General features: G+C 39.7%; 1 protein-coding gene across 2 annotated transcripts in view; it reads right to left on the minus strand.

Moving 5' to 3' along the window:
* The window catches only part of RNF24 (ring finger protein 24), a 74,908-nt gene that overhangs the window by 10,162 nt on the left and 50,942 nt on the right, over positions 1 to 13,804 (minus strand). For both annotated transcript variants that reach the window (XM_004463797.5, XM_004463796.5), the window contains 2 exons: positions 4,395 to 4,437; positions 3,287 to 3,328 (listed from right to left, as the gene is read on the minus strand). In XM_004463797.5, the coding sequence (XP_004463854.1) occupies positions 3,287 to 3,328; positions 4,395 to 4,437 (85 nt within the window). The remainder of the gene's footprint in view (positions 1 to 3,286; positions 3,329 to 4,394; positions 4,438 to 13,804) is intronic.

The following is a 13,804-nucleotide window of genomic DNA, read 5'->3' on the forward strand; positions in this document are numbered from 1 at the left end:
TTGCTTAAGCCACATCCACTTCCCTAGATTTCTGACAAAGATGCAAAAGAAATACTGTGGAGAAAGCAACCACTCACCATAACCAGGTGGTGAACAAATTGGAGACTAAATGCAAATGGCAAATAAATCACAGGCTAATGCAGATGCTACAAGTAAGACTCTCAGGCTTCACTTAGGGGAAAAAACCATGCAGATCTTTCATCTACTGGCTTCCCCATGGCAACAATGAGCTTGGTGGCACAGGGCCAGCACGTCCCAGTGTCGCAGGTGCCACTGCACCTTTCCATCTCCTGACACAGAGACTCCACCAGGTCCATTTATTACCCCACTTGCACTGTTCTGAGGTTTCTCTTTGAGTTGGAATAATTCTCTGGACCTATGCCTCTATCTAAAAATGGAGGAAAAAAGGTAGGGAAAACTACAGGTTTTAAGAAAGGGTATTTTTCTTTATAGAATCACAAAATATTCTCATGTTCTAACGATGTAATATTACTTGCTTAGCTCCATTCATTTACGTTGCTGCTTGGCTGCTAGACTGGAAGGAATAATTAAACGAAAATGACGTAGTCACAGCTGCAGAGCAAATAGCGAGCTCAGCTGTGTGTGGTGTGTGCGTGGTGCGTGGTGTGTGTGTGCGTGGTATGTGTGTGCGCATGGTCGGTGGTGTGTGTGGTGTATGTGTGTGTGTTTTGTGTGTGGTATGTGGTGTGTGTGGTCTGTGTGTGGTGTGTGGTATGTGATGTGTGTGTGCATGGTGTGTGTGGTGTGTGGGTGTGGTGTGTGGTCTGTGTGTAGTCGGCGGGGTGTATGTGGTGTATGTGTGGTGTGTGGTGTGTGTGGTCTGTGTGTGGTGTGTGTGCGTGGTTGTGTGTGGTGTGTGTGGTATGTGATGTGTGTGTGGTATGCTGTGTGCATGTGGTGTGCGTAGTGTGTGTGTGGTGTGTGGTGTGTGGTATGTGTGCATGGTTAAGTGTGGTGTGTGGTATGTGTGTGTGCGTGGCCTGGTGTGTGCATGTGGTGTGTGTGTGAGTACGTGGTGCGTGGTGTGTGTGGTGTGTGTGTGCTGGGTGGAGGGCAGCCGCACCTGCAGGGTCCCAGGAGGGCCCTTAGGGGAGCACCCCAGGAAGGCCGCAGCCCGGGTAGGCGGCAGGAGCCTGGGTGGACGCTCCGGCAGCACAGCACCTCTCTGCACTCCACAGTGACTTCCCTGCTAGACTGCAACTTCTTAAAAGCAAAAACAAGACAGTATGTTGTTTTTTTGTTGTCTCCATGGTCTAGTATAGAGACTGACTTTCAATAACTTTTAGACTATTGAGAAAGTGAGGCAAACACAGGACGGCCTCTAGAAATGAGGTGGGGAACAAGGCTGGGATTTCTCGGCTGCAGTTTCAAGTAAGTTGTGGGGTGGTGGGGTGCAGTAGCTTGGCCACTCAACCAAGCTGGACTTGGGGGGTGCACATACTGATGCAGCACAGTGCACTTGTCCAGGATAAGGATTCTACACCAACGGGCTCAAACCAATAAGAAAGGCTTCTGTTCCTGGAGAACCTGGTTATTCAGCCTCGTGAATATATGTCAGAATTTAATCTTTACACTTACTGTAACCAAAAAGACATCTAATGAAAAATGGGTTATCCACTACTGTGCCATGCTAATTTTGGCCATGTGCCACAACTGAATTTTTGAAAAAGTTGAAAATCAGTCAATGCTTGCTTACATAATTCAATCCTAGGTTAGGTCTAAGGTGCTGTTCAACAATAATACATTAACTCTAATGAAAAATATGCGGACAGTGCAAAGAGCAAAAGAGTGAAAGAGTGAAAGATTTAACATAATATAAATTATTTTAATACTGTTCAAGTAATTTCATTAATTCTCTTTGAAGAGACTGACAATTTAGCTTTACCATGGTTGGGCTATATAAAACAGGTATTACAATGTACTGCTTTCCAAGTCCTGGCTTCAAAAATCAATTAAAGGCAGTGGAGGTGGTTCAAGCCAGTGGCCACCTCCCTCCCACATGGAAGGTCCCGGGTTCGGTTCCCGGTGCCTCCTAAAAAAAGAGGACAAGCACACAATGAACAGACACAGAGAGCAGACAGCAAGCACAAACAACAAGGAGGGGGGAAATAAATAAAAATAAAACTTAAAAAAATAAACAAAAAGCCCAGAAAGGGTGGAAAAAGGTGATTAAAATGAAAAATATTTTGTGTGATCTATCTTTAAAAAAAAAAAGACAATAAAAATTAAATTAAATTAAAAATAAAAGTCCTGAATATCTGTAGTCAGAGGTAACCATGGAACAGAATGAAAAAACATTCCTACTGACTTGGGTGTCTTAACGTGTATAACGTGTTTTTTGTATTTAAGTTGCAAATAATGTAACAAAAACCTGTGACCCAATCAGAATCTAAAAGCAAGACAATCCTAGGGACCCCCCCGCGGGTGTCCCCCTTCCACCCCCTGCCTCCCCCCACCTCTACCACCATGAAGTTATCACTGTTCGTGTCATGGCTAAGAAGGGAATACTGGGAACATTTTCAAGGGTGAAAATTGGTGCAAATTCATTTTGAGTAGAAAATGGAATTTGTATCTTTTTCCTTTTCATGTACCATGGACAGCAAGGAGCATCCTGCTGCTATAAAACTGTATACTGGCATTCCTGTTAAAAATATGAGTTATGGGGAAACGGACTTGGCCCAGTGGTTAGGGCGTCCGTCTACAACATGGGAGGTCCGCGGTTCAAGCCCCGGGCCTCCTTGACCCGTGTGCAGCTGGCCCATGCGCAGTGCTGATGCGCGCAAGGAGTGCCGCGCCACGCAGGGTGTCCCCCGCGTAGGGGAGCCCCACGCGCAAGGAGTGCGCCCATAAGGAGAGCCGCCCAGCGTGAAAGGAGGGAGCAGCCTGCCGAGGAATGGCGCCGCCCACACTTCCCATGCCGCTGACGACAACAGAAACGGACAAAGAAACAAGACGACAACAGAAGCGGACAAAGAAACAAGACGCAGCAAAAAGACACAGAAAACAGACAACTGGGGGAGGGGAGGGGAATTAAATAAATAAATAAAAATAAATCTTTAAAAAAAAAAAAAAATATGAGTTATGTTATTTTCTTAAAGGCATCACACCACTGACTTTTATTGGACTTCACCTTTAAATATACTATTATGATTAAAATCAGGCTAATTTTTTTTGCTATCTGAAAATAAAGACTTTTATACCAGCGCACACTACTTTTATTTGAAAATGACCTAAGAAAAGACTAGGATACTTATAGGCAACTTACCTCATGTAAATTCAGTTCTTTTACTTTTTCCTTTAATATAACCTGTAAGACAAAAAGTTATGTTCTTATGCCCATTTACATCTGTGACTTAAAAAATTTCTCATTATACTCACACATATTTTTCATCTGCATGTAGCTCATTTTCTTTCATATTCAATATTGGAGAGAATCTCTTTTACAGTTAAGAGAGAAAGACATTTTAACAACATTCTTTTAAGTTTAGCAATGATGCAGTATCTCCTTAAAGCAATTTTGAAATCTCTTTGATAATAGATTACATTTTGAGAATGACATTAACACATGTCCATCTGGACTAAGTGCTAATATGGTAAGAAAATAAATAAGGTCAGTTGCCTCATTTTTTGAGGCAATATTGATCCACTGGCTGATGGAAATGACTGATTAGTAGTTTATAAAAGATCAAAAAGCCAAACATTTTGGAAATTTTGCTTATATTATACATCATTGTCCTTAATAACCTAACTCCACCCACTTATGCTAATGAGTTTAAAATCCTCCAGGTGCTGCTCCCCCTAGCCTGACTCTGCAATAAACAGACATCAGTTAAATAGTAATTTATGAAAAAGTTTTCTAATAAACTAAATTTATTAGGGTTAGATTTCATCTTCAAGTGTGAAAAACCAGCAAATGAAATTTTGCAGAAAAAATCTCTAAATTAAGGTCTTCTTACATTGCTAAACCAAAAATGGTTTTGAGGGCACATTACACCCGGAAGCTCCCATCCAGCTATTTAGGAATGCGCCAGTTTTGCACTGTGTCTCTTCCAATGGAGGAGGTGGCGAAGAATTCATGTAATGCACTCTCTGAACTCTATTACACAAGAGTAACTGTAAAGATGACAAGGCACAGCATTTCTCTAAATGCTGGCTGAAGTTCCTAGTTAATGTGTTACATCATCTGAAATTCCTATAGCGTCAAATAATAAAGAAAATACTTAAATGTATTTAATCTATTTTGTACTGCAAACTGGAAAATGATACCTAAAATGAAAATGATAAATCCAGTTCCCACTTAAAATATGGAATCTGAGTTCTTATTTTTTTTGGGGGAAAACATGATCAAAGCCAAACTCAAGTGAATTTCTCACCTGTTTGTAGGCATAAAATTCTTTGTGTGCTTGATGTCTTAGCCTAAAAGACAGAAATGAGCAACATAATAATATTAAGATTTTTAATATAACAACTTGAAAAAAATGAAAATCTACTGAATTCTGATATTAATCTATATGATTTATGGTGTAAAACCCAGACTTCAACTTGGAACACACTCAAATGACGTTATTTCCTACCACGTAAGAAAGTGCTCAGTGAACCAAGAAGTGTTATCCAAATGTAAGTTATAAGTATTATTCCTAGTGCAATCAAATTACAACAAAATCTCAGTATAACACATATTTCAATGAAGAAACCTCAGTTCTTTTTATAAGGATGATAGTCCACTCATTTCAGTAATATTTAATATATCACATTTTTTTCTTACCTTAAAAATTTTAAGTATGATAGGCATCCAATAAACAAATATACAAAATCTTTAAGTATACAGGTCAGATAATTAAGAAAAAACAAAAACCTGCTTGTGTAACTGCTGCACCATCTACCCCACTTGCTTGGATGTCTATCCCTGTGCATTAACCGTGCCTGTTTCTGAACTTATGCAAGTGGATCATCTGGTATAGACTCTTCTCTGTCTGGCTTTTTAAAATTTTTTTAAAATTTCTGTCTCCCTACCCACTTGTTTGTACTTGCTGTGTCTATCTTCATTGTTTCTTTAGGAGGCACTGGGAGCCAGACCTGGGACCTCTGATGTGGGAGAGAAGTTCCTAATCCCTTGAGCCACCTCTGTTCCTACCTTTGCGTCTCTCATTATGTTTTTCCTCCCTGTGTCTCTTGTTGCATCATCCCATTGCATCAGCTCGCCACACCTGCCCATCACGTCAGCTTGCCGTCTTCTTTAGGAGGCACCCGGATCCGAACCAGCAACCTCTCCTGTGGCAGGCGGAAGCCCAGTTGCTTGAGCTACATCCACTTCTCTGTCTGACTTCTTTTGGTCAACAATGTCTTGTGAGATTCATCCACATTGCAATAGTTCCATCTTTTTCATTGACATATAGTATTCTACTGTATGGAATTTATCCCTTCTACTGTTTATGAACATTTAGATTATTTCATTTGGGACTAATATAAATAACACCGCTACACAAATTCTTGTCTCTTGGTGGTCATATACACTGTTGAGCATATACCTAGAAGTAGCACTGATTCAAAGTGCTTATACAAATTCCTACTCCAATAGGTAGGCAGTTCATGAAAGTTGCATTTGTTCCATATCTTTGCCACTGTTGGTAGGATCAGATTTAAAATTTTTTTAGCCAATCTGGTGGGTGTGCAATGGTACCTCATTGTGGTTTTAATTTGCCTTTTCCAAATAATTAGAACCTTTTTATATGCTTATTGCCCATTTGGATAGCCTGAATTATGAAGTGCCTGTTCAAGTCTTTCCCCATTAAAAATTACTCATCTTAGCTTTTTCTTATTGTAGTTCTTTGTATATTTTAGATATAAACCAGCCCTATGCTGAGTGTATATACTGCAATTACGTTCTGTTCCTGTGGCTTGCCTCTTCAGTCACTTAACAGTATGTTTTCTTAAAGATTTATTTCTTCCCATCTCCTCGTTGTCTGCAATTGCTGTGTCTGTTTATGCTTGTCTTCTCTTTTTAGGAGGCACTGGGAACTGAACCCAGGACCTCCCCTGTGGGAGGGAGGCATCTAATCGGTTGAGCCACCTCTGCTCCCTTTGTTGTATCTCTCATGTTTTCCTCTGTGTCTCTTGTTGCATCATCTTGTGTCAACTCACTGTCTTGCTTTTCTTTAGGAGGCACTGGGAACCGAACCTGGACCTCCCATATGGTAGGTGGGAGCTCAATCACTAGAGCTACATCTGCTTCCCAATAGTATGTACTGATGAAGAGAAGCTTTTCATGTAAATGAAGTCCAATTCATTAACCCTTCCCAATAACTGTTTTTTTTGGGGTCCAATTAAAGAAATACTTGCCTATCTCAAGATCATGAAGATATTTCTTGTGTAGAGTGTGATGACAATTTGTTATTTTACCTCTCCCATCCAGCTCCATTTTCCTTTTGATATTGGTCTTTCTGTTTAATGTGAAGTAGGAAACAGAGCTCTTTCTATCCCCACACAGATACAATTTGACAAACCATCATTCCTTCTTCTCTATTGCACTGTAGTGGTATATAGCTGTAAAATCAGTGAATTGAATGTGTAGGTCTGCTTCTAGGGTTTCTATTCTGTCCCGCTGGTTGATCTGCCTTTCCTTCTTTCAATACTAGGCTAATTTAAAAGCATCTATCCTGAAATAACTTTAGACTTTACACAAAAGTTGCAAGAATAGTATAGAGTTCACATACAGTATATCCTTTCCCCAGCTTCCCCAATATTCACATCTTACATAACCATACTACAATTATCAAAACCAGGAAATTAAGAATGATCAAATCTTATTAACTAAATTACTGACCTTATTCGAATTTCACCAGTTTTCCCACTAATGTCCTTTTCCTGTTCTAGGATCCAATCTAGAATTCAACCTTAGATTTAGTTACGTCTCCTTAATCTTCTCTGTGACAGTTCCTTAGTCTTTCTTTGTTCTATTTCTATTTCATGACGCTTATATTAACCATGATCACTTGATTAAGGTAGTGTCCACTGGGTTTCTCCACTGTAAAGTTACAATTTTCCCTTTGCAATTTATAAATATTCTGGGAGAGAAATGTTGAAACTATGTAAAGATCCAGTTTCTTCTCAAGCTCTTGCCCACTGATTTTAGTACTCACTTTGCTTGTGACAAATATGACTGTAGTGTTTGCCTAATGGCAGTTTTACGTTTCTCTACTTCTTTATGCACTTACTCATTAGAATTCTTCTGTGAGGAAGAGATGCTTCTTTCCCCCCATTAATATTATTCATTTATTTATGCCAGTGTGGACTCTGGAATATTTACTTCGTGTGTGGGTTGTACTTCCCTGTGATCATTATTTATTTTGTTACTCCAACCGCGTAAGCTTTGGCCTTTGGTAGCTCCTTAAGGCTGACACGGACATGGTTTCGAAAGGCCCCCACCCTTTTCCCAGCATTTCGTTACTTTCTGGCACCGTGGAAAGTTCCAGGCTCATCTGTATTCTCCCTGCCTAGCACTTCTGCCAGGGAACCCTGGTTCCTTTTATTGGGGAATATTTAGAAACCAAGATCTCAGTGCGTAGACAGCACTCTATGGTAATTACTGTAGCTTTAAAACAAATCTCAAGATTTGGTAGTATAAGTCCTTAAGCTTTGTTCTTTCTCTTAATGACTGTCTTAGCTATACCAATGTACATTTCCTGAGCTTATCAACTACCACCAAAAAAGGGGATTTTGAGGGGAGTGGGTGTAGCTAAGTCGTTGAGCACCTGCTTCCCATGTATGAGGCCCTGGATTGAATGCCCAGTACTTCCTAAAAAAGGTGTGTGTGTGTGGGATTTTGAATGACCATGCATGGCATTTATATATCAATAGGGGGAGAAGAGACATCTTTGCCAGACTTAGTTTTCTAATCCAATAACATAATATACCCCTCTACTTAGTTATTAAAAAAAAAAAAAGATTTATTTATTTATTTATTTCTCTTCCCTTCTCCCCTCCGCCCCGGTTGTCTGTTCTCTGCGTCTGTTTGCTGCGTCTTCTTTGTCCACTTCTGTTGTTGTCAGTGGCACGGGAATCTGTTTCTTTTTGTTGCGTCATCTTGTTGTGTCAGCTCTCCACGTGTGCAGCACCATTCCTGGGCAGGCTGCACTTTCTTTTGTGCTGGGCGGCTCTCCTTACGGGGCGCACTCCTTGTGCGTGGGGCTCCCCTACGCGGGGGACACCCCTGCATGGCACGGCACTCCTTGCGCACATCAGCACTGCGCATGGGCCAGCTCCACACGGGTCAAGGAGGTCCGGGATTTGAACTGCAGACCTCCCATGCAGTAGACGGACACTCTAACCCCTGGGCCAAGTCCGTCGCCTCTTCTGTTCATTTAGATCTTTTAAAATTTCTCTTTATACTCTATGCATTTCTCTGTAGTGGTCTTATACATTTTCATTAGATTTATCCTTATGTATTTGGTGTTTTTTGATGCTATTATAAATGTACTTAAAAAATTTTTATTTTGTTATTTGTTGCTACTATATACAGAAAAAAATGTAACACAGACCTTGTAGGTAGTGACTTTGATAAACTCACTTATTAATTTTAAATAGTTTATTTTTATAATCTTCTGCATTTAAAAAATGTATATAATCATGATCAGCAAAAAATGGCCATTTAATCTCTGTGTTGATAATCTTTATATATTCTACCCTTTTACATATTTTCTCTCCTTTCTTTGTTCACACTGGCTGGGGTCTACAGCACAGTGCTCAACAGAAGAGGTGACAGTGACGGTCTCATTCCGAACCAAAGGGACACCATCAATGCCACAAGTTTAAAAAACCACAATTAGGTACGGTGTTTTATCAAATAACCCTCTTTCTATGTTTGTTTTTTTTTTTTTTACCTCATTTCCTGTTAATGTGTGGTGTTTTGTATTTATTTTTTTATTCCTGTTAATGTGGTGTTTGCATTTATTTTTTAAATTTTGAAGTTTTTATTTTGAATTGCTTTCAAACTTATAGGACAGTTACAAAAATAATACAAACTCCATATAGAGAATGCCAACATATCCATTCCCCCCCAGATACCCATATCCCTCTGTTAACATTTTGCCACATTTCATCAGCTGTATCATTTTACTGATCTATCAATCAATCCATCTACCTCACTGGTTATCTTATCAATCTATTTTCTGAACATGTCCTCTTGAGCCTTCTCTTTTCCTTTGCTAGATCCCACCCAGGGTCGTTCACTGTCTTTATTATTAGTAATATTTTAAATTGTGGGGCCATATATACAAACAAACTTTTCTATCTCAACCCTTCCCATTCAGTGATCACATTCACCGTGTTGTGATACCCTCACTACCTTCCAGTGCTAACACTTTCCTATCTCCCCAAATAAATATTCTATACCCAGTTAGCATTAACTCCCATTTCCCCGTTCCCCCACCCCTGGCAAAATGTACTCTAATTTCTGTCTCTAAGAACTTGCATATTCTCTGATATTTCTTTTATAGTTACCATGGGGCTTAAACTTAACACCAAATCTAACGATCTTGTTTGCTTCGATACCAACTTAACTTCAACAGTACATGCACACCACCCTCCTAGCCCCCTCCAGCACCCCCACCTCTAGGTAGTTTTTGTCACAAGTTACATACTTACTCATTATGTGTCCTAACTACTGACTTATTACATTTTTTGCATTTGCCTTTTATATCCTGTAGGAAGTAAAAAGTGGAGTTACAGAATGAAAATGCAGTAGTACTGGCATTTACATCTACTCTTGTCATTACCTTGCCAGAGATCTTTATTTCTTCATGCAGCTCTGACCCACTGTCTGCTGTCCTTTCCTTTCAGCCTGTAGAATTCTTGTTAGCACTGCTTGCAGGGCAGGCCTAGTGGTGATGAACTCACTCAGCTTTGTTTATCTGGGAATGTCTTAATCTCTCCTTCATTTATCAAAGACAGTTTTGCTGGATGGAAGTTGGCAGTTTTTTCTCTCAGAACTTTAAATATGTCCTCCCACCGCCTCCTGCCCATGGTTTCAGGTCCCCTGGACATAACATGCTGCTTCTCACGTGGCCTTCCTAATTCTTTGACACTTGGCAGTTTATTGTAGTATAACATGCTGTGGAGTGGGTCTATTTGGCTTTATCCTGTTTGGAGTTTGTTGAACATCCTGAATGTGCATATTCAGGTTTTCTGTTAAATGTGGGAAGTTTTCAGCCATTGCTTCTTTGAACATTCTCTTTCTTCTCCTTCTGGGATTTCCAGGATGTGTGTAACCTGGTGGTGTCCCACAGGCTCCTCAGGCTCTGTGCACCTCGGTTCCTTCTGCCTGCTGCTCCTCAGACCCGATGATTTCAACTGTCCTATCTTCAAGTTCTCTGATTCTTCTCCAGCTCCAATCTGCTTTTGAGCCCCTCTAGGGAATTTTAAGTTTCTGCTTCTGTGATTTTCAGCTGTTTGCTTCCTTTTTGTCATTTCCACCTATTAATAACGTTTTTGTTCATCTATTGTTTCTTCCCTGATTTTCTTTAGTTCTTGGTCCATGTTTCCATTAGCTCTCTGAACATATTTAGGACCATTGTTTAAAAAGGTTTTGTCTGTTATGTCCCAGGTCTGGTTCTTCTCATTGATAGCTTTAGTTTTCTCTTTTGCCTGGGCCATTGCTCCCTGTTTCCTTTTTTTGTTTTGTTTGTAATCTTTTCTTGAAACTTGGACATTTTGGTATTTGAGGGTGTTATCACTCTGAGGCATCTATTCCTTAAGCCTGTATCCCCTTAGTGTTGTCAGAGCTTCCCTTGAAGTTCAGGAGCTGACGACAACAACAAAAAAGGTGTGGGGGTGGGGGAGAAGAAAACACCTTTCCCAGGCTTTGCAGACTGAGCTGAGGAGTCTCCCTAAGGGTTTATCCATACAGTGAATTTAGAGAACAAGGCGGAGGCTCTGGGAGTTCCCCATCTCCACAGGAGGAACGTCCCTCTCCCTCCCGGCCCAGGCTCTGCACTCTGTCCCACAGCGGGCGGTCTCTCGCCCCAGGAAGCCACTCGACTGCTCTGGGATGGCGAGTCCCCCAGGCCACACTAACACTGGACCAGATGTGCATGCTCCAGTATGGACAGACACGAGGGCTCCTCGCTCCCTCTGGAAACGGCACCAGGAGTCTGCGTTGAGGGGAGAAGTCAGCTGCGGTGCCGTGAGATCCTACTGCTTTTTCTAGACTTGGCAGGCACCCTGTTCCTGTAGCCCTTTAACTCTTTTCTGGAGCTTTGAGAAAGATGTTTCTGCCAGTTCTTCCGGGTTGTTAAAAGTTTCTGTGGGGAGCTGGAGCTCAGAAGTGTCTCGTTCCCCTACTTTGATTGGGGGAGGGCCTCATATTGATTAAAATTTTAAAAAATGTATTACATAATTTAGAGGTTTACAGAAAAAAACAATGCAGAAAATATGAACTTCTGGTTTACATACATTCCCCTACATACACATGCATACTTTTCCCTATTATTACCACTTTGGATTAGTGTGGTACCTTCTTTACAATTAATGAAACATTATTATTGTAACTACTATTAATTAGAGTCCACAGTTTATATTAGGGTTCACTGCGTTGTAGAGTTCTATGGTTTTCAAAAAAATTTATTCTAGTAACATACACACAACCTACAATCTCCCCTTTTAACCACAATATATAACTCAATGGTATTAATTAAATTTATGATATTGTCCTACCATCACCATCATCATTACCAAAACTTTTCCATCACCCAAACTGAAATGACCAATTAAGCAGAATTCCCTATCCCCTGCCACCACCCCGTCCCTGGTGACCTGCACTCTAGCTTCCGACTATGAACTGGCTTGTTTCAGTGAGACTGTGCACCTTTTGTCCTTTTGTGCTTGGCTCCCTTTACTCAACATGGTTTCTTCGAGGCTCGTGTTGCTGATACACAGACCAGAGAACCAGCCCTTTTCGCGGCTATAATACTGCACGCTATGGACATGTTGCGCTTTGTTCATCCACTCATCTGCTGATGGGACACCTGGGTTACCTCCATCTTTAGGGAATTGTCAATAATGCCATGATGGACACTGGTGTGTAAATATCTGTTCATGTCCCTGCTTTCCTTAGAAGTGGGGCTGCTGGGTCACACGGTTAATTCTACACTTAACTTTCTGAGGAACTGCCAAACTGTTTTCCACAGCAACTGTACTATTTTACATTCCCACCAGCATGAACAAAGTTCCTATTTCTCCACATCCTCTCTAACACTGACTTTGTGCTGTTGTTTTTTTAAATAGCAGCCAGCGTAGTGGGTGTGAAATGTTATTTCATGGTGGTTTGATCTGCATTTCCCTAACGGCAAACGATGCTGAGCATCTTTTCATGTGCTTATTGGTCACTTGTAGATGATCTTTGGAAAAAGTATCTATTCAAGTTTTTTGCCCATTTTAAAATTGGGTTGTTTCTTTTATTCTTGAGTTGTAGGATTTCCTTATATATTCTAGTTATTAAACCATTATCAAATATGTGGTTTCCAAATATTTTCTCACATTGTTGTCTTTACTTTTTTTAAAAAAATTTACTTATTTTTATTTATCCCCCCCCCTCAGATGGTTCTGTCTGTCTTGTCTGTCTGCTCATTGTTTGCTCACCTTCTCAAGGAGGCACCAGAAACCAAACTCGGGACCTCTGTAACATTTATGTAATTGATGTATCTTTAAAAGAAAAATAAAAGTAGAAAAAAATAAATTTGATGACTGGCTTTTCCATTTTTGTAAAGAAGGCTGTTGGAATTTTTATTGGGATTATATTGAATCTACAAATGCCTTCAGGTAGAACTGACATCTTAACAATATTTAGTCATCTAATCCATGAATACAGAATGTCCTTCCATTTATTTAGATCTTCTTTGACTTCTTTTAGCAATGATTTGTAGTTTTCCATGTGTAAGTCCATTTTATTCTTGGTTAAATTTATTCCTATATATATCATTCTTTTAGTTGCTATTGTAAATGGATTGTTTCTTGATTTCCCCTTCAAATTGTTTATTACTAGTGCACAGAAACACTACTGATTTTTTCATGTTGATCTTTTACCCTGCCACTTTGCTGATTTCATTTATTAAGTGTAGTAGTGTTATTGTAGATTTTTCAGGATTTTCTATATACAACGGATCGTGTCATTGGCATAGGGGGAAAGTTTTACTTCTTCCTTGCCAACTTGGATGCCTTTTATTTCTTTTTCTTGCCTAATTGCTCTTGCTGGTACTTCTAATATATTATTGAATAACAGTGCTTTGGTTTCATTGGTTATACATTTGTTTTCTATTTCATTAACTTTCTTTTGGGTTTGTTGTTTTTTTATTTAGCTTCATGAACCTTAGATCACTTTTTTCGTTATTTCTTGTTTAATAAATGACTTTACGGCTAAAATTTTCCTTAGGTCAAATTTATTCATCATGGTGTACTTTAATCATCAATAATTTTGTGGGTTTTTTTTTTTTTTAATCTGCTTGATTTTACTAAAGAACTGGACAGTACATTTTCATATAAAGAAAAATTATGAACTCTACTGGAGTTAATTCAAATAGGGCTTGATTTGTTAACTTTTGTTGCTTATTTGAATCTTTCAACTGGATCTATATATTTTCCAAAAACAGAACTTGCCACTTCCAGCCAATGGGCCAATTTGTACTCACATTTTTTTCTTCAATCTGTGGCTATAAATTGATCTCTTCTAGAAAATCCTCCCTTAAATTAACTTCATCCTGCTAATCATTCCTTTAGTACTCTGAATTCCATT

The sequence above is a fragment of the Dasypus novemcinctus genome, chromosome 24 (genome assembly GCF_030445035.2).
Source record: "Dasypus novemcinctus isolate mDasNov1 chromosome 24, mDasNov1.1.hap2, whole genome shotgun sequence".
NCBI lineage: Eukaryota > Metazoa > Chordata > Mammalia > Cingulata > Dasypodidae > Dasypus > Dasypus novemcinctus.